Source organism: Salmo trutta, chromosome 5 (assembly GCF_901001165.1).
Source record: "Salmo trutta chromosome 5, fSalTru1.1, whole genome shotgun sequence".
NCBI lineage: Eukaryota > Metazoa > Chordata > Actinopteri > Salmoniformes > Salmonidae > Salmo > Salmo trutta.
In genome coordinates this window covers 29,812,363-29,839,953 of record NC_042961.1, presented here as the reverse complement: position 1 = coordinate 29,839,953, position 27,591 = coordinate 29,812,363, and the positions used below count along the sequence as shown (strand labels likewise).

Here is a 27,591-nt window from a genome sequence, read left to right as displayed (position 1 = left end):
ATTACCGACCAGACACGCAGGGCACGTACCCAGGGACCCTGATCTCCATGGTGCCCACATTCATTTTGTTAGTCACTTTCACTCAGATATCATATTAACAATGCCTAAAGCATGACAAAATGTGTAGAATTGCAGGAAATGTGCTTTAAAACTGCAAAAACATTATGCCCACCCCATGGCAAAATGTGTAGAATTGGAGGTAATGTGGTGTAGAAATGCAACAAAAAATACATGTTCTGTAAACATATACCTTTCGTTAAAAAAATACTTTTTCTGATAACAGATCCCTCTGTATGTATTAAATGTACCATTAAACCCAATGCAACTAAACACTGTACAATGTGTATTTGGGATTTTTACCATTGAAGACCATTAGAGACCATAACATTGAAACCATTAGAACTGCTGCCTCATGGTTTGATTGTTCACCAGGAATGGTCTAACAGTAACTAATCCAGACCTTTATTTAAGGGAATAAACCACACACAAAGGGGGCGTTTCCTGGACACATATTAACCATAAAAGAAGAACAAACTGATTTGCTTTCATGGAGGATGACCACACAATTTATTTTCATCATGAGCCAAATCTATTGGTTTCTACAAAGACCAGCAAAATGGGTAAAAGAGTGTGGCGGTATAGCAGGAACAGTGGCAAAACTAGTGGTCAAAACCGGGTACTTTCCCACAACTTTATGATAAATAATGCAATTAACTTCAATTACAAATTTCTCTGAACAGGGGACAAAAACATCACCAGATTCACAGGGAATACATTACATAGTATGGAGAAGCAATACTCCAAGCCTCAGCTTCATACTACTTTTCAAACATAGAGAACTGATACTGTAGGGATGTGCCGAGTAGTTGGACAAAATGAGTTTCGTAACGGATATGGGCAATTATCTGGATGCAATTATGATCTGAGTATTTTTGTAGTTATACTTGATTGGAAAAAACTGTATTTTCGGCTGCCAGCAAGCATCTTTCTCATGTCAGTCAGTCAGAGTTTCTAAACCATACTGTACTGTTTTCGAGTCCATCATATGTGTGGTTTAGATAGACAAACTAGCCAGTTGAGATGTCTGTAAAGAGAATGCTGCTCTGATTGGATAGAGTGAAGCTGTATTTCTTGTCCACTCGCTTCATAATTTCCCCGATCACTTTTCCTTGTATGTTTTCGGTTTGATCACTTAGATTGATGCTGCCTGCTACTATGATAAATCACACGACAAGGACGTTTCCTATCAAGCTATCAATCTGCATAATATCTAAGAAGTGGAGCAAGGGTAGGGAAAAAATATGAAATCCTAATGCTCATAATGACTGAGTGACAGCAAACTTGTCTGACCACTGCAAGTTAAGGACATACAGACACACCCACCCCTCCGCACGCTGCTCCTAATCTGCAGCTTTTTTTGCAGTGACAACGTGCAGGGATGTATTTTGCCAACACCTATTTATGCATATTAAAACACTTCAGTTTTTTTCAGCTATCAACTGTCAACTTACATATACGATTATGAATGTGAGTATGGCCATGTCGGCACAGCCCTAATATAATGGTTCTTGGGGTGGGATAGACTGTCACGACTTCCACCGAAGTCGGCCCCTCTCCTTGTTCGGGCGGCGTTCGGTGGTCGACGTCACCGGCTTACTAGTTGCCACCAATCTATGTTTCCCTGTTCGTTTGCTTTTTTCTTTATTATTCACACCTGTTTATGATTCCCTGATTATGTTCATTATTTAACCCTCTGGCTTCCCTGTTTGTCTTGTCTGTGATTGTTTCCTGTTTTGTGATTGTTGGAGGTGTTTTCTCCTAACCCTGTATTTGGATGTGGAAGAAGTTTGATTATGATTTTAGTAAACACGTTATTGTTTACACTCATCCATGTGTCCTGCGCTTGACTCCGACACTTCTTCTAACTAAAGCATTACATAGACATGGGTTGTGGGGGGTCCGTGGATGGCTTTTGACAATTCTTTTGGATTCCTCATGTTTGGTCCAAGTTGGATGTTGGGTACTATTTTTATTGAATATTATCTGAAACCTATAAATTAAATTGGTCAATTTGGGTGCAATCAATTAGCTTAACTTCTCTGAGATAAAATAACATTTCAACAACATTTCAACAGAATGCCAATCTTACCTGTTTCTAATGACAGAAACAATTTCATAACAATCTGAGATGGTGACTGTCATGACTTGTTGAAATGACAAGGAACGACTCGGGTAACGTATACAATAGATTCTACCAAGAATTGTCCACCCCCAAACAATATAATAATATATGCCATTGAGCAGACACTTTTTTCCCAAGGGCCTTAGTCATGTGTGCATGGGTGGAACCAGAAGGCCAAACAGACGTACAATGGTTTATACCTTGCTTGAACTTCTCCTTAACAGGCGAAATCACATTCCCAGCAGGTAAGTATGGTCTGACCAGGGTTTTAAGTCTATAATGGGGTTGCTGTGTTGACTCAAGTTATTCTTGATCTCATCCACCTCTTCCTCTAAGTAGCTGATTGGATTAGTGCTGTTGTGTAAAGCATTAGCTGCCTTACTAGCCAATGTGGATAGGACATGCCCTCATATACTGCTCCTGTTGCTGTTTATGACATATGCTGCCAGATGTTCCATCTGCCATTTATTGATCCTGTGTGGTTCATTAGTAAAGAACTGGGGAAGTGTCGTGACAGCTAGTGAACCTAGCTCTGACCTGTAGTCATCATCGATAGTCAAAGCATGGAAATCTAGTCCAGGTGGTGGGATTGTACCCTTGATCACTACGACCTTCTTAGACAAATCTAAGAACTTTGTTTTCGTTGGCTCCAGTCACTGGTAGAAGTCTCTGAAAGGCTGTTTTCTCTGATGCTGAGTCTCGTGTTTGATTTAAACAACAAGTCTCTAGAACCAAGAGATCAAGTCTCTGGGAGAGAGAAAGAGAAGAACATGGGAGTCGCTAACTCTAGGGATCACCATCTGTACCACCCCTCACAGTCTCCCATCAAGGTGGTGCTGAAAAGTGAGTATGGATGGAGATGGACTATGGATTGTTGGAGAGTTGGATAACTGTTAGTGAGTCTCAACTTTCTATAGCTGCAATTGCCAGAAACAGAACAGTGTTAAGTCTGTGTATTTTGTCTTTCCACCATGTCAAGTTGAAGAGGTTAAATGTAAGATGTGGTCATTAGATATTAGTAACAACTTGTCATCAGGTTGCATCAGGTTGTAAAATCTCTCATAAGCTTTCGTTTGACCTGTGTTAATATAACCTACCTCTTTTCACAAATTTATTTAACAGCGAATAGGTAAGGGGACAGGGTAAATTTATGAAAGGATATGAGAAGTAAGTGTGTAATGTAAATAAGGGGACTAAGACAAATTATTATGGGAATATCCTGTAGTATCATGTATCAAGTATTTATATAATAGTGAACTCTAACCTGCAGCATACAAAGAATTATGCTTTCCAGTGATGTTTGACTGTTGATGTGTTGTGCACCATTTAAAGCTGGAGACCAGCATTAATCGTCCATTATGGTCACTGCCTGTATGAGGCAAACATCAATTCTTTGGATTTACAGTACCAGTCAAACGTTTGGACACACCTACTCATTCAAGGGTTTTTCTTTATTTTTTACTATTTTCTACATTATAGAAAAGTAGTGAAGACATCAAAACTATGAAATAACACATGGAATCATGTAGTAAGCAAAAACGTGTTAAACAAATCTAAATGTATTTAATATTTTCGATTCTTCAAATTAGCCACCCTTTGCCTTGATGACAACTTTGCACACTCTTGGCATTTTCTCAACCAGCTTCATGAGGTAGTCAGCTGGAATGCATTTCAATTAACAGGTGTGCCTTGTTAAAAGTTAATTTGTGGAATTTCTTTCCTTTGAGAGAATGTCAAGTGTGTAAAGCTGTAATCAAGGCAAAGGGTGGCTACTTTGAAGAATCTCAAATCAATTTTGATTTGTATAACACTTTTTTGGTTATTACAAGATGCCACGTGTTATTTCATAGTTTTGATGTCTTCACTATTAAAAATACTAAAAATAAAGAAAAACCCTTGAATGAGTTGGTGTGTCCAAACTTATGACTGGTACTGTATATAGAGTGCATTCGAAAAGTATTCAGACCCCTTGATTTTTTCCACATTTTGTTACTTTACAATCTTATTCTAAAATGGTTTCAATTGGCTCTAACCAGAATAGAAAGGAGTGGGAGGCCCCGGTGCACAACTAAGCAAGAAGACCAGTACATTAGAGTGTCTAGTTTGAGAAATGGATGCCTCACAAGTCCTCAACTGGCAGCTTCATTAAATAGTATCCGCAAAACATAAGTCTCAATGTCAACAATGAAGAGGTGACTCTGGGATGCTGGCCTTATAGGCAGAGTTCCTCTGTCCAGTGTCTGTGCTCTTTGCCCATCTTAATCTTTTATTTGTATTGGCCAGTCTGAGATATGGCTTTTTCTTTGTAACTCTACCCAGAAGGCCAGTGTCCCGGAGTCGCCTCTTCAATGTTGACGTTGAGACTGGTGTTTTTTATTCAGACCATTTACTCAGTACTTTGTTGAAGCACCTTTGGCAGTGATTACAGCCTTGATTGTTCTTGTGTATGACGCTACAAGCTTGGCACACAAGCTTCTCTGCAGATCCTCTCATGCTCTGTCAGGTTGGATGGGAGCTATTTTCAGATCTCTCCAGAGATGTTCGATCGGGTTCAAGTTTGGGCTCTGGCTGGGCCACTCAAGGACATTCAGCGACTTGTCCCGAAACCACTCCTGCCTTGTCTTGGCTGTGTGCTTAGGGTCCTTGTTCTGTTGGAAGGTGAACCTTCTCCCCAGTCTGAGGTCCTGAGCGCTCTGGAGCAGGTTTTCATCAAGGATCTCTCTGTAATTTGCTTCATTCATCTTTCTCTCGATCCTGACTAGTCTCCCAGTCCCTGCCAATGAAAAACATGCCCACAGCATGACGCTGCCAGCACCATGCTTCACCGTAGGGATGGTGCCAGGTTTCCTCCAGACGTGAAGCTAAGCATTCAGGCCACAATCTTGGTTTCATCAAACCAGAGAATCTTGTTTCTCATGGTCGGAGAGTCTTTAGGTACCTTTTGGCAAACTCCAAGCGGGCTGTCATGTGGCTTTTTCCGAGGAGTGGCTTCCGTCTGGCCACTTTACCGTAAAGGCCTGATTGGTGGAGTGCCGCAGAGATGGTTTTCCTTCTGTAAGGTTCTCCCATCTCCACAGAGGAACTCTGGAGCTCTGTCAGAGTGACCATCGGGTTCTTGGTCACCTCCTTGACCAAGGCCCTTCTCCCCCAATTGCTCAATGTGGCCGGCTATAGGAAGAGTCTTTGTGTTTCCAAACTTCTTCCATTTAAGAATGATGGAGGCCACTGTGTTCTTGGGGACCTTCAATGCTGCAGAAAGTTTGGGGTACCCTTCCCCAGATCTGTACCTCGACATAATCCTGTCTTCGAACGTTATGGACAATTCCTTCGACCTTATGGCTTGGTTTTTGCTCTGACATGCACTGTCAACTGTGGGATGTTATATAGACAGGTGTGTGCCTTTCCAAATCATGTCCAATCAATTGAATTTAAGAGAGGTGGACTCCAATCAAGTTCGGTCAGGGGTTGGTACGGAGCGTAGGGGTTGGTAATGTTCTCTAGTTGTGCCGTGATTGGCTCAGTGTTCTGTCACTCATGGGGACACTGTCACAGCAAAATCTACAGGGAGAACTCGAAAATTCAAGTGGGTGCTGCCATAGAATTACATCAGAAGTGCTCAAGGCTAAAGATCATTGGCCACAGATAACATTTTGTTAAATCACATCATATCTACTGTAGCTTTGACTGGACTTATCATTTCAAAATCTTAGCTAGCAAGCTAGACAAGCAGTCATCATTATGAAACACGGTGACAATCTACTGACAAATCCTTTTCAATCCTTGTCATATGAAGAGAAATTATAGATAAAACATGTCGGTGCTCATCAGCCATTGGACATAAACATTACACAACAAGTTGAAAATCGCAAATTCAACAATGAGTAGTTTGGAAGGAATCAGGGACTTAACTGCAAGCATTGCAAAGCAATCACTATCCTGCGATTCACCGGATTTGGTGTGTGGTCCAAGTCTGGGTTTAAGGGTCTCTACTTTGACATTCTGGGGTATTTTGTGTAGATAGATCAGTGACAAAAAATCTCAATTTCTCATACCTTTTAAGACTTTTTATGGTATATGTTTTCTAAGACCCATTTTCCATTTGTTTGACAAGAAATCAAAGCCTTTGCTTATTCCAAATTTTTAGGATGGAAAATAGTTGAGAAATGTATATATGTCTCCAAAATATAGACTTTTAGATTTCATTTGACACCCAATTTGATACGCTCCAATGCACTTCACGTTGGTGCCAGATGGTCCTTTTACATGGAAATGACCTTAATAGGTTTCCCCTATAGTGTTATTCTTATGCCAAGACCAAGGATGAGAGAATGAGTTGGTCAGAATCAACTAGGGCTAAGAATTTATTTTCAAAGGATGATAAATATCAATCAATCAATCAATGAACCAAACAATAAATGAATTGGCCAAGACATGTCAATAGATGGATACACCATCATTGCACCTCTCTCTCTCTGTTCAGTAGCCTAAACCCACCACAGGAGCAGTGAGGATTAGTACTCATAACAGGCTCACACTTGGCAGCTAACACGCTAGCATTCAACCCCGTGTTCGACTGACAATGACATTGCGCAAACCCCTGCAGCTGCTATCATGGGTGCTCACACATGTCAAGCCTCTGTGCGTGTGTGTGTGTGTGTGCTTTGTTTGTGTAAGCTTAGCTAAATGCACAGTGATTTATTTAATAGAAAGCCACTTGAGTCAGTAAGTTGTAGTCGACAGCTGTGTACAGTGGGGGTAAACGAGTATCTATCTAATGGGGTGGTTCTATCTTTGTTGGTTCATGATCTAAGAAATAAGGATTTGTTTTATCAATTAAGGTGTTTTTTTCAGAATGCAGTTGTTATCTGAAATGTGAGGTCCTTTGAGGTTATTGCAGTCACCTGGCAGTCTCCACTCAACACTCATCTCTCAGAGCGATGCATTGTGGGATAGCAGACACTACATCCTGTTATGTGGCACCCGATTACTGCGGTAATCCACTGTTGTCCATTTGTGTGTGTATATGTGTGTGGCCGTGGGTAATACACTGCACTATAAATAATCACTTTGATTTCTATCGCTCTCTCTCTTATTCTCTCTCCCGCTCTCTCTCTCTCAAAGTGACCTTAACCATCATGCAGCAGAGTATTATACTGAGTCTCTTTGCAGAAAGATTCTTACAGAGGGGTACACACAAACACACCGCTCCTTGAGATGTGTTTCAGCAGTATCAAGTCATGCCCCAGATATCTCTAAACCTTAGATATGGGCTAACATGGTAGTACTAGTAGAGATTCACTCAGAATATCTGTTTTTCTCAGAGGCAGACATTGACAGAGTGCCTTGAGAACTATTCCTGCTTGCATGTGGAGGTCTATGACTATTCACTTATTTACCTTGTCAGATTATACGATTCTGCTTTGGTTGCTTTTGTTCTCCCTACAGGTTCTCACTCTGTTCATCAATTGATAGCATGAGTCTAAGACCGAAGGACCTGAGAAGAGACTGTGAACGTCCCCACTTCTGCATGTAGAAATGCCCCCTAATAAACCATTATACAATGGCTAGTTCTGGCATTTGGAAATGGAATCTTTGCACCTGTTTTGATATGCCATAGACAATGACATAGACGGAATGATAGCTAGCACGCTACACTTTGTAATGAGTGCCGTGACATTACATTCAGAGGAATGGCAGTGTACATGCACATCAAAACACTCAGTAAAATATCCTCACCTTTGGGAACCAAATGTATGTATTTCTTTCTCTTTATTTCCCTTCAGGACGCAACGAGCCACTGAAGAAGGAGCATCTTAAATGGAAGAATGAGTACCCTATGACGGAGGGCCAGCTGAGGAGTAAGAGGGATGAGTTTTGGGACACGGCCCCAGCTTTTGACGGCAGGAAGGAGATTTGGGACGCGCTCCGAGCAGCAGCGGTGGCCGTAGAGCTTAACGACCTGGAAATGGCTCAGGCCATAGTGGACGGAGCCTGCATCACACTACCACATGGTGAGATACACACACACACACACACACACACACACACACACACACACACACACACACACACACATGTTCCATCCAATTATTAATACACTAGATGACTGACAGGGGGTGCTGTTTACAAGCCACTGCTCCTCAATCTTGGCACTCCCCCTCCATTGTGAAGAATTGGTGGAAGCTATAAAAAAGAATGTATTAATGTCTACATTTGTTTTTGCCATGCCTATTCTATTGCAGATACCTTAATGCCTACTTTTACATGATATTATGTGAGTTAAACATAAAAATACAAAATGTAAAAATATATAGAAACTTTTTCTTTAAAGCATAATTCTTTACAAAGTTCTAATGTTACTGTCCCCACTACACAGTGGCGTGTATTCATGAATGAGCTGCAGGACAGGAAAGAAACTGCTCAGGGATATTACCATGAGGCCATTGGTGATTTTAAAACAGCTTCAGAGTTCAATGGCTGTGACAGAAGAACTGAGGATGGATCAACAACATTGAATCTCTCTTTAAGCATGGTTAAGTTAATGACCATGCTTAATGACTATCAACAATAATGACCTAAATGACAGAGTGACAAGAACAATATAAATATACATAATAAATATTCCAAAACATGCATCTTGTATGCGACAAGGCACTACAGTAATACTGCAAAAAAACTAAGGAATACACTTTTTGGCCTGAATGCAATACATTACAGTGCCTTCAGAAAGTATTCACATCCCTTTACTTTTTCCACATTTTGTTGTGTTACAGCCTGAATTAAAAATGTACTAAATTCAGATTGTTTCACTGATCTACCCACAATACCCCGTAATGTCAAAGTAGAAATTTGTTTGTAGAACATTTTAGAAATGTATAAAAAACATAAAGCTGAAATGTCTTCAGTCAATAAGTATTCAACCCCTTTGTTATTGTCACGTCCTAACCATAGAAAGATGTTATTTTCTATGGTAGAGTAGGTCAGGGTTTTTCTCTCTCTATGTTTTCTATTTCTATGTTCTAGTTTTGTATTTCTATGTTGGGGTTTTGTTTGGGATGATCTCCAATTAGAGGCAGTTGGTCCTCGTTGTCTCTAATTGGAGATCATACTTAAGTAGGGTTTTTTCCACCTGGGTTTTGTGGGAGATTAATTTTGAGTCAGTGTATGTTTCACCTCTGTGTCACGGTTTGTTGTTTCGTCATTCAGTTTATTTATGTATTGCATAGTTTCACAGTGTTAATAAAATGTGGAATGACACACACGCTGCACTTTGGTCCGCTCATTCCTACGACAACCGTGACAGTTATTGCAAGCCTAAATAAGTTCAGGTGTAAAAATGAGCTTAACAAATCGCATAATAAGTTGCAGGGACTCATTCCGTGTTCAGTAATAGTGGTTAACATGTTTTTTGAATGACAACCCCAAATCTGTATCCTACTCATACAATTTTCTGTAAGGTCCCTCAATTGATTAATGAATTTTAAGACCAGAGCGTTTTATCAATGCCTTGCAAAAAAGGGCACTGATGGGTGGATGTGTAAAACTAAAAAGAGCAGAAGCTGAATATCCCTTTGAGCATGACAAAGTTATTCATTACACTTTTGGATGTTGTACCACTACACCCAGTCAATACAAAGATACAGGCGTCCTTCCTAACTTAGTTGCTGGATAGGACGTAAACCGCTCAGGGATTTCACCATGAGGTCAATGGTGATTTTAAAACAGTTAATGTTTAATTGTTGTGATATGAGAAAATTGAGGATGGTTCAACAACATTGTAATTACTCCACAATACTAACCTAAGTGACAGAGTGAAAAGAAGGAAGTCTGTACGGAATGCAAATATTCCAAAACATTTATCCTGTTTGCAACAAGGCACTTAAGTAATACTGCAAAATAATTGGCAAAGAAATTGACTTTTTGTCCTGAATATAAATCATTATGTTTGGTGCAAATCCAACACAACACATCACTTATTACCACTCATTTGAAGCATGGTGGTGGCTACGTCATGTTATGGGTATGCTTGTCAAGGACTCTGGAGTTTTTTGGGATAAAAAGTAACGGAATTGAGCTAAGCACAGGCAAACTCCTAGAGCAAAACCTGATTCAGTCTGCTTTCCAAAATACACTTTCAGCAGGACAATAACCTAAAACACAAGGCCAAATCTACACTGGAGTTGCTTACCAAGACGACATTTAATGTTCCTGAGTGGCCTAGTTACAGTTTTCACTTAAATCAGCCTGAAAATCTATGGCAAGATTTGAAAATGGTTGTCTTGCAATAATCAACAATCAACTTGACAGAGCTTGAAGAAGTTTAAAAATAATAATGGGCAAATATTGTACAATCCAGGTGTGCAAAGATCTTATAGACTTACCAAAAAAAGACTCACAGATTTATAATCGGCACCAAAGGTGCTTCTACAAAGTGTTGACTCAGTGGTGTGAATACTTATATAAATGAGATATTTCTGTATTTAATTTTCAATAGATTTAAAAAAATGTCTAAAAACATGTTTTCACTTTGTCATTATGGGGTATTGTGTGTAAATGGGTGAGAAAGAAAAAATCTAATCCATTTTGAATTCAGGCTATAACAACAAAATCTTGAATAAGTCAAGGGGTATGAATACTTTATGAAGTCACTGCATGTTCGGGGCAAATACAACACATCACTGAGTAACTGCCTCCTTATTTTCAAGCATGGGGGTGGCTTCATCATGCTAGTTTTTCAAGGATAACAAGAAATGGGATGGAGCGAAGCACAGGCAGAATCTTAGAGGAAAACCTGTTTCAGTCTGCTTTACACGAGAGACTAGGAGAGGAATTCACCTGTCAGCAGGACAATAACCTACAACACATGGCAAAATCTACTGGAGTTGCTAACAAAGAAGACAGTGAGTGTTCCTGAGTGGCCAAGTTAACGTTTTGACTTAAATCGGTTTGAAAATCTATGGCAAAAACTTGAAAATGGCTGTCAAGCCATGATTCCCAACATCTTGACATAGCTTGAAGAATTTTGAAAACATTATGGGCAAATATTGCACAATCCAGGTGTGCAAAGCTCTTATAGGCATACCCAAGAGGACTCACAGCTGTAATCGTTGACAAAGGTGTTTCTATTATGTATCCTGTTGTGATTCAAAATATTTGAATGTGCAACCTAATCCAGTGATTGTCATGCATTTTGGGTAGACAATTATGTTATTGTTATACTTTACCATTAATATGACTCCAGAATTTTCCTTTTTTTTGTCAATAGAGATGAATTTGTCTGCATCTTTATGTGCTCTAATAGCATATGCTAATTTATTTGGGGCTAATTCAACCCTGAGTAAGTGGAAACTCAAAACATATTAGCTAGATCACTAACTATAAAGTGAATACCCACTAATAGTAGCCATATATTAATCTAACAGTACATGTCATGTCCAGAAAAACTAGCCTATGTCCAATGAGGCCAATGCGCATTTCGTACACTCCGTATCTCAAAGCCATATGGAATATCTTTGTAAAATAGTTGCTATTCAACTCATAATTGAGAGTTGCAAAATAAAAAGTAGACCTACAGAAAGCTGAGAACATCCTCTCTCCATCTTGGACAACCGGAAAGCTGTTGGATTTTAAAATGTTATACAATCAGAACTCTTTTCTTTCTCCCGGAGCATTTTTTTCCCCTGAGAAAGGAGAGATAGAGTGGTTCACTCTACACAGCAGCAGGCTCCAGCGAAACAGGTACTGATTCACAGGCCCTGCACGAACAAGTGACTTTCAGCACTACAGATAGCAACCCAAATGAGTAGCGCTACACACATAAAATGCCTAGTAGTACACGCTACTGATTGAGATACACTACATGACCGAAAGTATGTGGACACCTGCTTGTCGAACATCTCATTCCAAAATCATGGGCGTTAATGTGGAGTTTGTCCCACCTTTGCTGCTATAGCAGCCTCCGCTATTCTGGGAAGACTTTCCACTGTTGGAGCTAGAAACACAAGCATTTCGCTACAACCACAATAACATCTGTGACCAATAAAACTTGATTTGATTTACAGTACAGTCGTGGCCAAAAGTTTTGAGAATGACACAAATATTAATTTTCACAAAGTTTGCTGCTTCAGTGTCTTTAGATATTTTTGTCAGATGTTACTATGGAATACTGAAGTATAATTACAATCATTTCATAAGTGTCAAAGGCTTTGATTGACAATTACATAAAGTTGATGCAAAGAGTCAATATTTGCAGTGTTGACCCTTCTTTTTCAAGACCCCTGCAATCCGCCCTGGCATGCTGTCAATTAACTTTTGGGCCACATCCTGACTGATGGCAGCCCATTCTTCCATAATCAATGCTTGGAGTTTGTCAGAATTTGTGGGTTTTTGTTTGTCCACCCGCCTCTGAGGATTGACCACAAATTCTCAATGGGGTTAAGGTCTGGGGAGTTTCCTGGCCATGGACCCACAATATCGATGTTTTGTTCCCCGAGCCACATAGTTATCCCTTTTGCCTTATGGCAAGGTGCTCCATCATGCTGGAAAAGGCATTGTTCGTCACCAAACTGTTCCTGGATGGTTGGGAGAAGTTGCTCTCAGAGGATGTGTTGGTACCATTCTTTGCTATGTTCTTAGGCTTAATTGTGAGTGAGCCCACTCCCTTGGCTGAGAAGCAACCCCACACATGAATGGTCTCAGGATGCTTTACTGTTGGCATGACACAGGACTGATGGTAGCGCTCACCTTGTCTTCTCCGGACAAGCTTTTTCCGGATGCCCCTAACAATCGGGAAGGGGATTCATCAGAGAAAATGACTTTACCCCAGTCCTCAGCAGTCCAATCCCTGTACCTTTTGCAGAATATCAGTCTGTCCCTGATGTTTTTCCTGGAGAGAAGTGGCTTCTTTGCTGCCCTTCTTGACACCAGGCCATCCTCCAAAAGTCTTCGCCTCCCTCAGCGTGCAGATGCACTCCTACCTGCCTGCTGCCATTCCTGAGCAAGCTCTGTACTGGTGGTGCCCCGATCCCGCAGCTGAATCAACTTTAGGAGACGGTCCTGGCGCTTGCTGGACTTTCTTGGGCGCCCTGAAGTCTTCTTCACAACAATTGAACCGCTCTCCTTGAAGTTCTTGATGATCCAATAAATGGTTGATTTAGGTGCAATCTTACTGGCAGCAATATCCTTGCCTGTGAAGCCCTTTTTGTGCAAAGCAATGAAGACGGCAAGTGTTTCCTTGCAGGTAACCATGGTTGACAGAGGAAGAACAATGATTCCAAGCACCACCCTCCTTTTGAAGCTTCCAGTCTGTTATTCCAACTTAATCAGCATGACAGCCTTGTCCTCGTCAACACCTGTATTAATGAGAGAATCACTGACATGATGTCAGCTGGTCCTTTTGTGGCAGGGATGATATGCAGTGGAAATGTTTTTTGGGGGATTCAGTTCATTTGCATGGCAAAGACGGACTTTGCAATTAATTGCCATTCATCTGATCACTCTTCATAACATTCTGGAGTATATGCAAATTGCCATCATACAAACTGAGGCAGCAGACTTTGAAAATTAATATTTGTGCCATTCTCAAACCTTTTGGCCACGACTGTAGATGTTGAAACATTGCTGCAGGGACTTGCTTCCATTCAGCCACAAGAGCATTAGTGAGGTCGGGCACGGATGATGGGCGATTAGGCCTGGTTCGCAGTTGGCGTTCCAATTCATCCCAAAGGTGTTCAATGGAGTTGAGGACAGGGCTCTGTGCAGACCAGTCAAGTTCTTCCACTCCGACATCAACAAACCATTTCTGTATGAACCACGCTTTGCCATGGTGAAACAGGAAAGGGCCTTCCCAAAACTGTTGCCACAAATTTGGAAGCACAGAATCTTCTAGAATGTCATTGTATGCTGTAGCATTAAGATTTCCCTTCACTGGAACTAAGAGGCCTTGCCCGAACCATGAAAAACAGCCCCAGACTATTATTCCTCCTCCACCAAACTTTACAGTTGGCACTATGCATTGGGGCAGGTAGCGTGCTCTTGGCATCTGCCAAACCTAGATTCGTCTGTCGGACTGCCAGATGGTGAAGCATGATTCATCACTCCAGAGAACGCGTTTCCACTGCTCTAAAGTCCAATTTGTTCCACTGCTCCTTTGTCTCGTTCACTTTGAGGGAGAGGTTGTTGTCCTGGCACCACAATGCTAGTTTTCTGACCTCCTCCCTATAGGCCGTCTCATCGTGGTCGGTGATCAGGCCTACCACTGTCGTGTCGTCAGAAAACTTAATGATGGTGTTGGAGTCGTGTTTGGCAATGCAGTCGTGGGTGAACAGGGAATACAGGAGGGGACTAAGTACACACCCCTGAGGGGCCCCAATGTTAAGGATCAGCGTGGCAGACGTGTTGTTGCCTACTCTTATCACCTGGGGGTGGCCCTTCAGGAAGTCCAGGATCCAGTTGCAGAGGGAGGTGTTTACTCCCAGAGTCCTTAACTTAGTGATGAGCTTCATGGGCACTATGGTGTTGACCACTGAGCTATAGTCAATGAACAGCATTCTCACATAGGTGTTCCTTTTGTCCAGGTGAGAAAGGGCAGTGTGGAGTGCGATTGAGACTGCATCATCTGTGGATCTGTTGGGGCAGTATGCGAATTGGACTGGGTCTAGGGTGTCCGGGAGGATGCTGTTGATGTGAGCCATGATCAGCCTTTCAGAGCACTTCATGGCTACCAACGTGGGTGCTATGGGGCGGTAATCATTTAGGCAGGTTACCGTCGCTTCCTTGGGCACCGGGACTAGGGTGGTCTGCTTGAAACATGTAGGTATTACAGACTCAGTCAGGGAGAGGTTGAAAATGTCAGTGAAGACACTTGACAGTTGGTCCGCGCATGCTTTGAGTACACGTCCTGGTAATCCATTCTGGCCCAGCGGCTTTGTGAATGTTGACCTGTTTAAAGGTTTTGTTCACATCGGCTACCGAGAACGTTATCACACAGTCATCCAGAACTGCTGGTGCTATCATGCATGCTTCAGTGTTGCTTGCCTCAAAGTGAGCATAAAATGCATTTAGCTCGTCTGGGAGGCTTGTGTCACTTAGCAGCTCACGTCTGGGTTTCCCTTTGTAGTCCGTAATAGTTTTCAAGCCCTGCCACATCAAACAAATGTCAGAGCCGGTGTAGTAGGATTCAAGATTAATCCTGTATTGACGCTTTGCTGGTTTGATGGTTCGTCTGAGGGCATTGCGGGATTTCTTATAAGAGTCTAGATTAGTCTACCACTCCTCCTTGAAAACGGCAGCTCTAGCCTTTAGCTCGATGCAGATGTTGCCTGTAATCCATGGCTTCTGGTTGGGATATGTACGTACAGTCACTGTGGGGATGACGTTGTCAATAAACTTATTGATGAAGCCGATGACTGAGGTCGTGTACTCCTCAATGCCATTGGATGAATCCCAGAACATATTCCAGTCTGTGTTAGCAAAACGGTCCTGTATCGTAGCATCCGCATCATCTGACCACTTCCGTATTGAGCGAGTCACTGGTAAAAATGTGGTAAAACTAATTTAAGTTTGCCTGCATTAAAGTCCCCGGCCACTAGGAGAGCTGCTTCTGGGTGAGCAATTTCTTCTTTGCTTATGGCCTTATAGAGTTGGTTGAGAGCGGTCTTTGTGCTAGCTTTGTTCTGTGCTGGTAAATAGACGGCTACGAATAATATAGATGAGAACTCTCTTGGTAGATAGTGTGGTCTACAGCTTCTCATAAGTACTCTACCTCAGGCGAGTAATACCTCAAGACTTCTTTAATATTAGACATTGCGCACCAGCTGTAATTGACAAATAGACACTCCCACCCCTCATCTTACCAGAGGTAGCGTTTCTGTTCTGCCAGTGCATGGAAAATTCCGCTAGCTCTATATGGTCCGTATCGTCATTCAGCCACGTCTCGGTGAAACATAAGACATTACAGTTTTTAATGTCCCATTGGTAGGATAAACTTAATCATAGGTCATCAATTTTATTTTCCAATGATGGCAACTTAGCAAGAAAAACGGATGGCAGTGGAAGTTTACTCGCTCGCCTACGGATTCTCAGAAGGTGGTCTGCCACTGCGAGGACAATCAGCTGTCCGCCCTGTCTCCCTGTAGCGCTGTCTTAGGCGTCTCACAGTACGGACATTTATAAATCAATTTAACACAGAGAAGAGCAGTCTCGGTTGAGTTACCTGTTTTGAAGCCTGACTGGTTAGGGTCAAGAAGATCGTTCCGAGAGAGATCATGAGAAAGTTGATCAGAGTGTTTTGGTGTTTTGGAAAGAAAAGAAAGAAGGGATACAGGTCTATAGTTTTTGACGTCAGTAAAGTGTTGGTTTCTTGATAAGGGGAGCAACTCAGGCCCGAGGGGATGCAGCCAGTGGTCAGGGATGAGTTGATGAGGGAAGTGAGGAATGGGAGAAGGTCTCCAGAGATGGTCTGGAGATGGGAGGAGGGGATGGGGTCGAGCGTTTAGGTTGTCGGGCAGCCAGACCACTAGTCGCTCAGCTGCGGCTGCCCTGTTCTGTAAGCTCTCAATGAGTATCTCAGCCATAGAGCAAGAGGGGAGGGCCGAGCCGTCGGGAGGAAAGGGGACAGTGCAATTCATAGGATGCGGAAAGGAAGGAGAGTAGGGTCGAAGAGGCAGAATCAGGAGACAGAAAGGAGAAGGATTTAGCAGAAGGGAGAGATTATAGGATAGAAGAGGAGAGTAGTGGGAGAGAAAGAGCGAAGATTGTGACGGCGCATGACCCTCAGAGAACATCTCCACATAGGAGAAATGAGTAGACCTGTGCCACCACCGTGATGACCAGATGCTCTCGGACTATGAGAGAAAACATAGTAAGATGAAGAAAGAGCAGCTGGAGTAGTAGTGTTCTTTGGGGTGATCCATTTCTCCGTCAGGGCCAAAAAGTCAAGTGACTGAAGGGTAGCGTAGGCTGAGATGAATTCAGCGTTCTTGACCGTAGATCGGCAGTTCCAACAGGGATGCAAACTAGTCACCTTTCAGTGAAATTTGCCGTTTTGATTCAAAAATAGGTGACCTACGTGATTCGTGTAGATCAGATGAGAAAATCTGGGAGGGGAGGGGGGGCTTGGATCACTACTGACTGTAAGCGAACAAGTGATGCGCGCTTGGAGTAATACTGACCGTATCCAAGGCTCAGCCAATCTTTCACAAAACATCAGAATTCAGCGCAGCATGCGACTGAAGAAAGAGACAACCAATTTACTAGTTACAGCATCAGCGCGGGCTCCGGAAAGGCAGCTTGCCATTTACGGCAGCACGTCCCCTGAACGATAACGAAGATATAATGTTAGGTGAGAAGCCTGACCATGGAGACGGGGGGGGGGGGGGGGGGGGGGGGTGATGAAGCGTACTTCATGAGCTGTAAACGAAAAACAACTGGCATTTGGAAAGTTTGAGGTGAGGGAGAAAGTGTGGTGGAACAATTATTAGCATTGTTAAGTATCTTGCTAGCTGGATTGAATTCTCCGTTAGCTAGCCAGAGTAATGTTGAGCAACATTAGCCAACTTAACGGATCAAATAATTGGGTTTATGGTGTGAAAATTAGCTTGCTAATAAAGTCAGACAGCTAACATTAGCAACCTAACCAATTCTCTATAGTATTAACTGGTATACGACTCCTTGCTGTTCCTCAAGTTATTAACGCGTTAGTTGCTTACTGGACTCTGGCAATCTGTGTGAAACTAGTTAACTAGCTAACAAACTAATCACTATCTGTTAACTAGTGTTTTCCCTCTACAGTATGTGGTTAATTTTCAGAATGAGAGAATTAGGTGAAAATTAGGCATTGCTTGTTAAACAATTGGATTCAGGGATTAAGTGTAGCTGGAGCTGGGCCTGGCTTAAACTAGGTGCCACTATAGACGCCTGTTATGGCTAGGGGGCAGTATTGACACGGCCGGATAAAAAAACGTACCCGATTTAATCTGCTTACTACTCCTGCCCAGTAACTAGAATATGCATATAATTATTGGCTTTGGATAGAAAACACCCTAAAGTTTCTAAAACTGTTTGAATGGTGTCTGTGAGTATAACAGAACTCATATGGCAGGCAAAACCCTGAGACAAATCCTGACAGGAAACTGAAATCTGATGTGTGGATATCACTTCAAACATTTGCCATTGAAACACACAGGGGCTTGTGGATCATTTAGCACTTCCTATGGCTTCCACTAGATGTCCCCAGTCTTTACAATGTGGTTTGAGTCTCCTACTATCAAAAAAGACTGAAAGAGAGCCTGTTTATCTTGGTCACAGGGGATGGGCCATTACCATTGTGACGTCGGCGCCCATGGGTACTCTCACTTTTCGAAACGTTTTGAAAGACAATGCAACCGTCCCAATGGAATATTATTGAAGCCCTGGTTGAAAAAGCCCCTAAAGATTTATGTTATACAACGTTTGACATGTTTGAACGAACTTAAATATATATTTTTTGCTCATTCCTGACGACAAGTCAGACGCACACGGTACATTTTCACTAGCCTTCGGAGCTTGCTAACACTATTGGGACATAAATTATTATCTTTTTTGAACAAAACTACATTTGTTATGGACCTGGGATTCCTAGAAGTGCCTTCTGATAAAGATAATCAAAGGTAAGGGATTATTTACAATAGTATTTTTTATGGTTGATCGTTCCAAGATGGCTCCAACATTTATAGCCTAGACTTTTTTTCTGGGCATACCACGTCGTTTATTGCAAAGTGTGATTTCCCAGTAAAGTTCTTTTTAAATCTGGCAAAGAGATGGCATTCAAGACATGTTAATCTATAAGTCTTTGAATGACAATATTACATTTTAACAATGTTTTCGAATAGTAATTTTGTAAATTGTAGCGCTAATAAACCGGAAGCATTTGAGGCAAAAGATTTTCTGAACGTCATGCACGATGTAAAATGTTGTTTTTATATATAAATATGAACTTTATCGAACAAAAAATGCATGTGTTGTGTAACATGATGTCCTAGGAGTGTCATCTGATGAAGGTTGTCAAAGGTTAGTGCTGCATTTAGCTGTGTTTTGGGTATTTGTGATGCATGCTAGTTGCTTTGAAAATGGCTGTGTGATTATTTCTGGCTGGGTACTCTGCTGACATAATCTAATGTTTTGCTTTTGCTGTAAAGCCTTTTTGAAATCGGACAACGTGGTTCGATTCAGGAGAGGTGTATCTATAAAACGGTGTAAAATAGTCATATGTTTGAGAAATTGAAGTTATAGCATTTATGAGGTTTTGCATTTAGCGCGGCGCGATTCCACTGGCTGTTGATTAGGGTGGGACGCAAACAGATGTCCACAGGCAGAAAGTGTATAATGTGCAGTGTAGCCCAAAGATATTGTTTCTGTTGTGTTGAACTTGACAGTAACACGTGTGTGTGTGTGTGGGGATTATATATTTTTTTATACTCAGTGAACGTTTATACTCAGTGAACGTTATTACACATGTAGCCTTGTGCACTTGATCGATGGCCACTATAATATAGCAAAAAATTAATGCCTTTTTGTTTCATTCTATTTCTACTTTAAGATGTTTTTTTTCCCAAGTGCAATATTTATATATGTGTGTCGTCACAAGTGTTCTATTATAAAGGCTGTCATGGCTAACTGCAATTTTAATGTATTTTTTTCTCAAGACTTGAGTGTCATTTGCAATAACGTCTAGGCAACAAATAACATTGGATTGCTTTCTTCACATTTTTTAGCTGTGAGTTAGGTTCACAATAGCCACGTTTTATTTTAGACACGGAGACTGATCATGTAGATCATATTCTTTGTTGTTTAATTAGTTAAAACCTGCATTTCCCTCTAGCAGGGATTTTTTGCATGTTTCAGTGCAAAAAAGAAAAAGTGTCACATTTTTGGGCCCTCGCCAGTTTGCATCCCTGTTCCAAATGCTGCCAGACTCGGAATTCCACATGGGTTGTGTGCGCAGGGTACACTAAATTAAAAGGGTTGCAGCCAAGGGGTGGGGAGCGTCTGTAAAGCCTACAGGGAGAGGTGCGAACATGTAAAGAAAACACACATAGTTGACAAAGCCACAGAAGAGCAAAATTAGATCATCTGTAAATAACAAGGTAATATACTCAAGTGAGAGAGCGGTGTGGATCCTCCCAGATGTGATGTGTGGTTATATAATAGTCATGGACAGCATGAAAGGATCTCAAGTATTTAGCTACATAGACAGTAAGGAGACAGTGGGGGACGGTACCTCCGGGGGTAGGGTTGGCCACTCCTAGTCTAGGGGTCCCTAGGGGCTATTGGTTGACTTCAGTCGGGCCTGCTACTGAGGTTTGTTTTTTGTCTTTATCTGTCATCTTCAGGTACTCTGACAGAGAGTTATGATGAACTGGGGAACCGCTACCAGCTTCCTGCTTACACTCTAACCCCTCCCGCCAATCTCATCACTGAACGCACCAATGACAGCGAAGCTCCCGATCAAAAGGAGCAGAAAAAGCCTCCCACCTTTCCCAAAGAGGAGTTCCAGCTACGAGTTCGACTCTCATGCGGTAAGAGACACAATACTAGAGCGGGCGATATGGACAAAAATTCATATTGCGATAAATTGCATGAATTGAGGCAAAAACGATAAATAAAACGCTAAGTTAATAACATTAATATCCACCACTGTTTTTTCTTTTTTATTATCCTTTAAAATACTACTACTATTTTGGTGGTTGTAGCCATCAAGTGGGCCATTAACAATCACCCAGATTAGCACATTTATTTCATTTCAAACGAACAATATCAGCAAAATGCCTGTGATAAGTGGTTGATGTCGATAATTTTCCGTTTATCGTCCCAGCTCTACACCCTACCCTTTTTCCGTTGAGCTGCTCCATCTACTCAATTTCTCTCTGGGGATTTCTCACTGAGATCTGGAGGGTCATTTCAATACTAATAATTATGAGTGTGAATGTCATCCCTCAGGCCTAGTTATTGTCCTATTGTTTATCAGCATGTTAAAGGGAATCTGTTTAAGCAAGGCGAGGCACAGAATCACTCATCTTGATTACATTATAGTGATTTGTGCGTTAGTGATTCTGCGCAGTTCGACTCTCAAACTCTCTCTAATCCAGGGTTTCAAAAACTCTGTCCTGGGAACCCTGGGTGCACGTTTTCTTTTCTTCTTCCTAGCACTACACAGCTGATTCAAATAACCAACTTATCATCACGCTTTGATCATTTGAATCAGCTGTGTAGTTCTCGGGCAAAAACTAAAACGTGCACCCAAGGGGAGCCCCAAGACCGAGTTTGGGAAACCCTGCTCTAGTATAGAGTCGATTTACTTGCTCGGATTTACTTGCTCCCACTATTCCCAACTCCCCTCCGCTCCTCTCTATTCACTGCCCTACAAACAGTGAAATGATTGAGTGCAGTGAGCAACTGAATGTAATAGTTCATGGCTGATATATGGAAATAGATTAGACATCTGGGGTTTATACCGTGAGGGGAACGTTTCGAACGTTGCAGGCAGAAATATAATGAATAGAGTTGACACCATTCCCTATTCTTGAACAGACCCTTGATTGTAGAAGTAACTTGACCAATGTCTCTGTCCTCCACAGGTAAGGACCTCCGTATAAGCGCCTCCATGTCAGACTCCATCTCCCAGCTGAAGACAGTCCTGGAGGGGCAGGAGGACATCGAAGTGGCCCACCAACGCTGGTTCTTTGCAGGTAAACTGCTCACAGACAAGATCCGACTCCAGGACACCAAGATACAGAAAGACTTTGTGCTCCAGGTCCTCGTCAACAACTTCTCACCAGTTACCAAACTCATGCCAAACTGAGGAGAAATGGAGAAAGACGAGGATGGATGGGAGAGTAGGAGGAAAGGATTGAGACGAAAGGGGGAAGGAGAGAGGGGTGGCAATAGACTGGGATGGAGTGCAGGCAGAAAAGGATGGGAGAATGTTGGTCAAGGCCTTATTTCTCTCCTCTAGAAGTTCAAGCACACCAGGGTTATGTTCATTAGTGCACACTGTAGGAAAACGTAACAAAACATTTTGCAACGTTTCTCATTGTTCAGATGGTCCGAAATGTGGAAAGACTTTTCTTCCATTTCGTGCCTAGTGGACAGGACACTGGACTGCTGGTTGCTGCAATGGAATGTTGTAATTAGTTTGTTTGCGTTTGTATTTCTTATCCTCTTTTTGTATTTCCCAATATTTTCCTAATGAGCCCACATTGTTACTGAGTAAAAATACACTAATTCTGCATAGCCTGGCAAAGCACTGACAAATTGTAGACTGAACTGGAAGAGAATCATGGCATATGGAGAAGAGAACTTACTCCTATGCGTCTGTCTGTCTGTCTACAAATCATTCCTTGTGAGTTTGTCCTTGTGTTTGTGGTACTTTGAACTGTGGAAAGTGTCCTGCCTGATAATACAAATATTCTATTGGATCTCTATCTATACTGAAAGCCAATCTATTTGTACCCTATCTATTGTCTAAGAATATTGACAGAATTATGAAAGAAAATGTGTGTACTGTTTCAATACTTGTTGGATCATGTAAATATTTGTATATGTATATGTTTAACAAACCCCCCAAAAAATTTGCGTGACAATGTTCATGAAAAGTCAATGATTTGATGAAAAAGTGAATATACCGGTTTATAAGGTGAAAATAGCAGATTTGATTTCCATCTACTGTATTTTTCGAACCAAGTATGGAGAAAATGCTGAAAAGTGTATGAATATTTGTTAATGAATTTATTAATAAATATTCTAAATGTAAACTGAAGTAGTTTGTCCTAGTTTGTATTGCAAATTAAGCCTTAAGTACAGATGCTGAATATTATTAAAAAAATACATTTTATCTTCACTCGAAGAATATAACTAGAAACTATCATTTTTCATGACAAATTGTGTTTCTTCCTTTAGCTGTCCAAATGTTTTTTTTTGGTAGTTAAAGAGGTTTATACATTTAAATTGCTATCATTGAACATTTGAAGCTAGTAGTAGTAATTGTATTACAAATAGCAGTATAGTAATCTTTAGTGGGATAGTGACAATAGAAGTCGTGAATAGTAATAGTAGTAATAGTAGCAGCAGTGAGCGACTATGGTAGTAGTGAGCCTCGCATGCCAAATAGTGGGAGATTCTCAAATTGGGGAAAGTCAGTCCTCTCCTCAACTTCTCCGTCCTCCTCTCGTTCGTGACCTGGAAACCGTTGAGGGGCCGAGGAGAGTGTCAATTCATTAGTATCCTTTCAATGGCTAGCTCGTAAGCGTTTTAAAAGCCGCCACACCTCCTTTAAATCAGCTATTATTTTCTCGAAGGTGGAAAGCATGACCACATTTAAAAACAACTCTACTTATCTTTTTTTTATCTATAAAATGTCTTGCACAACTAGCTTTATTCCTTTTTATCACTTTGCACGTTTATTCTGAGATTCCACCCATTCAAACATAATTGGCCTGATGATGCGCAAGTGGATAAGGAGTCTCATTTCATACAAGCGCATTTGTTTCCACGTTCCCTCTCCTCACCGCCTCTCTTTGATTAGTTTTGACCTTTTTCAAAAGGAGGCAAGGAGAGAGGACGGAAGAGAGGAGGCAGGCGGCGAGTAAAACCAATTGAGATTCTCCCAGTGTAGGTAGCATAAGCGTAACCACATGTAACATACAGTATGGATTTGCATTAGAATACACAAAAGTCCTAATACAAAGTTACACCTCACTTTTCAATTTTTTGAGTTATTACATAAAACTGATCAGAATTCCGAAGTCATAACGGAAAAACATTTGAGGGGTGTGAAGTAAAATGGAGGACCCGGCAAGCCAGCCTATTCCCTATAATGTAAACTTCAACAGAAGTAACTTCAAAAGTATAACCAAATTAAAATAAAATATTTGCACTCATCATGAATACTGGTTTCAATTTCATTTTCAGCCAACTTACAAGCTTTATGAATACTTTATGAATATATTGTTACAAATCAGTTGCAAGGTTGTTAGCCAACTAGCATGCTAACGTTATCCCTACTAGCCATTTTTTTACATTTACCAGACGCTCTTATCCAGAGCGACTTACAGTAGTGAATGCATACATTTCATAATTTTTTTTGTTCGTACTGGTCCCCCGTGGGAATTGAACCCACAACCCTGGCATTGCAAACACCATTCTCTACTAACTGAGCCACATGGGAAATAACGTTAGTCCTACCAAATAACGTTAGTCCTACCAGTCTGCTAATTTTAAATTAGCACTTCATGAGTCAGCCAGTTTCTATCTTACTTCTACATTAAAGTACACTTAACGTTTTAAATATTATTAATCATTAGTTATAATAGAGACATGAGGGGTGCCATAGTCTAGGGTCTACACCAGAAGTTAATGGTTCTCTGTAGGAGGAATGTATATGGTGGGTGCAACTAGCTTGGAATGTGCTAAGTGCAGGGAAAACTATCACATGTTGGCAGGCACTGATAAGGGTGGGGAACCGTGGATTAGTGATGAAGGGGGCCAAGGTCAGATCAGGTCACGTTAAAGGAGAAGGAACAGTTTATTGCCCGTGTCACTTAATTTCCTGCCTCGCAACAGAGATGCAGTGTTTAGAGAGAAGGAGGAGATTCCACCCAAAATTGGGGTATATACACTGCTCAGAAAAATAAAGTGAACACTAAAATAACACATCCTAGATCTGAATGAATGAAATAATCTTATTAAATACTTTTTTCTTTACATAGTTGAATGTGCTGACAACAAAATCACACAAAAAAAATCTATGGAAATCCAATTTATCAACCAATGGAGGTCTGGATTTGGAGTCACACTCAAAATTAAAGTGGAAAACCACACTACAGGCTAATCCAACATTGATATAATGTCCTTAAAACAAGTCAAAATGAGGCTCAGTAGTGTGTGTGGCCTCCATGTGCCTGTATGACCTCCCTACAACGCCTGGGCATGCTCCTGATGAGGTGGCGGATGGTCTCCTGAGGGATCTCCTCCCAGACCTGGACAAAGCATCCGCCAACTCCTGGACAGTCTGTGGTGCAACGTGGCGTTGGTGGATGGAGCGAGACATGATGTCCCAGATGTGCTCAATTGGATTCAGGTCTGGGGAACGGGCGGGCCAGTCCATAGCATCAATGCCTTCCTCTTGCAGGAACTGCTGACACACTCCAGCCACATGAGGTCTAGCATTGTCTTGCATTAGGAGGAACCCAGAGCTACCGCACCAGCATATGGTCTCACAAGGGGTCTGAGGATCTCATCTCGGTACCTAATGGCAGTCAGGCTACCTCTGGCGAGCACATGGAGGGCTGTGCGGCCCCCCAAAGAAATGTCACCGCACACCATGACTGACCCACCGCCAAACCGGTCATGCTGGAGGATGTTACAGGCAGCAGAATGTTCTCCACGGCGTCTCCAGACTCTGTCACGTCTGTCACGTGCTCAGTGTGAACCTGCTTTCATCTGTGAAGAGTACAGGGTGCCAGTGGCGAATTTGCCAATCTTGGTGTTCTCTGGCAAATGCCAAACGTCCTGCACGGTGTTGGGCTGTAAGCACAACCCCCACCTGTGGACGTCGGGCCCTCATACCACCCTCATGGAGTCTGTTTCTGACCGTTTGAGCAGACACATGCACATTTGTGGCCTGCTGGAGGTCATTTTGCAGGGCTCTGGCAGTGCTCCTCCTGCTCCTCCTTGCACAAAGGCGGAGGTAGCGGTCCTGCTGCTGGGTTGTTGCCCTCCTACGGCCTCCTCCACGTCTCCTGATGTACTGGCCTGTCTCCTGGTAGCGCCTCCATGCTCTGGACACTACGCTGACTGACACAGCAAACCTTCTTGCCACAGCTCACATTGATCCTGGATGAGCTGCACTACCTGAGCCACTTGTGTGGGTTGTAGACTCCGTCTCATGCTACTACTAGAGTGAAAGCACCGCCAGCATTCAAAAGTGACCAAAACATCAGCCAGGAAGCATAGGAACTGAGAAGTGGTCTGTGGTCACCACCTGCAGAACCACTCCTTTATTGGGGGTGTCTTGCTAATTGCCTATAATTTCCACCTGTTGTCTATTCCATTTGCACAACAGCATGTGAAATTTATTGTCAATCAGTGTTGCTTCCTAATTGGACAGTTTGATTTCACAACAGTTTGATTGACTTGGAGTTACATTGTGTTGTTTGTGTTCCCTTAATTTTTTTGAGCAGTATATATATACCACCACTTTTGGAAATGTGTCTTTGTCTGTTCAGCTGCTCGACCCTTTGGGGTGAATAAACTTGGTTTAAGCTTTCATAGAGTCCGTCGAGTTCTTACTCTGACATTTAGAACCTAACACTCCTAAAAACCAATGAGGAGATGAGAGAGGCCGGTCTTGCAGCACATCAATCATCACAAATAGAACCAATAACTATTTTAGCGCCTTGCTACGCAGACACTCGTTGACACGTGCAAGCAGTGTGGATGCAGCGATTGAATAACATGTATGTGTAAATTTATTTTGCAACGTGACGCTGGTGGTGTGGTCAGCATGTAACTCTCAAGCTAACATTAGCTAGCTATCTAATTATGACAGGAAAACCTAAAAAAAATAAAAGAGAGCCCCACACTCTAGGAGCTCAGATGCAAAAATATTTATGCCAAACGTTTCGACAGACAAGCTGTCTTCATCAGGGTATAATGACAAACACTGCGGGATGACTCATTTATACAGTGTCAAAAGACACATAGGTGTCTAATCATGTGAAGCCATCTGTATAGCCTATTGCCTGTTTCTGCTTGAGTCATTTATTAAAGAATGTGAAAACAAATGTGTGTCTGTTTGCTGCTTTTCATTAAATCATTAAATCATGCTCTCGATGGTGCAGCTGTAAAACTATTTGAGGATCTGGGGACCCATGCCAAATCTTTTCAGTCTCCCGAGGGGGAAAGGTGATGTCGTGCCCTCTTCACGACTGTCTTTGTGTGTTTGGACCATGATAGTTCGTTGGCGACGTGGACACAAAGGAACTTGAAACTCTCAACCCGCTCCACTACAGCCCCGTTGATGTTAATGGGGACCTGTCCACGATCAGCTCCTTTGTCTTGTTCACATTGAGGGAGAGGATGTTGTCCTGGCACCAGCCTGCCAGGTCTCTGAACTCCTCCCTATAGGCTGTCTCATCATGGTCGGTGATCAGGCCTACCACGGTTGTGTCATCAGCAAACTTAATGATGGTGTTGGAGTTGTGTTTGGCCACGCAGTTGTGGGTGAATAGAGAGTACAGGAGGGGATTAAGTACACACCCCTGAGGGGCCCCAGTGTTGAGGGTCAGCATGGCAAATGTGTTGTTGCCTTCCCTTACCATCTGGGGGCAGCCCGTTAGGAAGTCCAGGATCCAGTTGCAGAGGGAGGTGTTTAG

At 42.0% G+C, this 27,591-nt stretch overlaps 1 protein-coding gene across 1 annotated transcript; it reads left to right on the top strand.

Moving 5' to 3' along the window:
* The first annotated feature begins 2,590 nt into the window (after positions 1 to 2,590).
* LOC115194033 (ubiquitin domain-containing protein 1-like) lies at positions 2,591 to 22,976 on the top strand. Its single transcript, XM_029753298.1, has 4 exons — positions 2,591 to 3,025; positions 7,966 to 8,193; positions 20,551 to 20,736; positions 21,796 to 22,976. Exons 1-4 carry the CDS (start codon positions 2,872 to 2,874, stop codon positions 22,017 to 22,019), a joined length of 792 nt encoding a protein of 263 aa, XP_029609158.1. The 5' UTR covers positions 2,591 to 2,871; the 3' UTR covers positions 22,020 to 22,976.
* Positions 22,977 to 27,591: the final 4,615 nt, after the last annotated feature.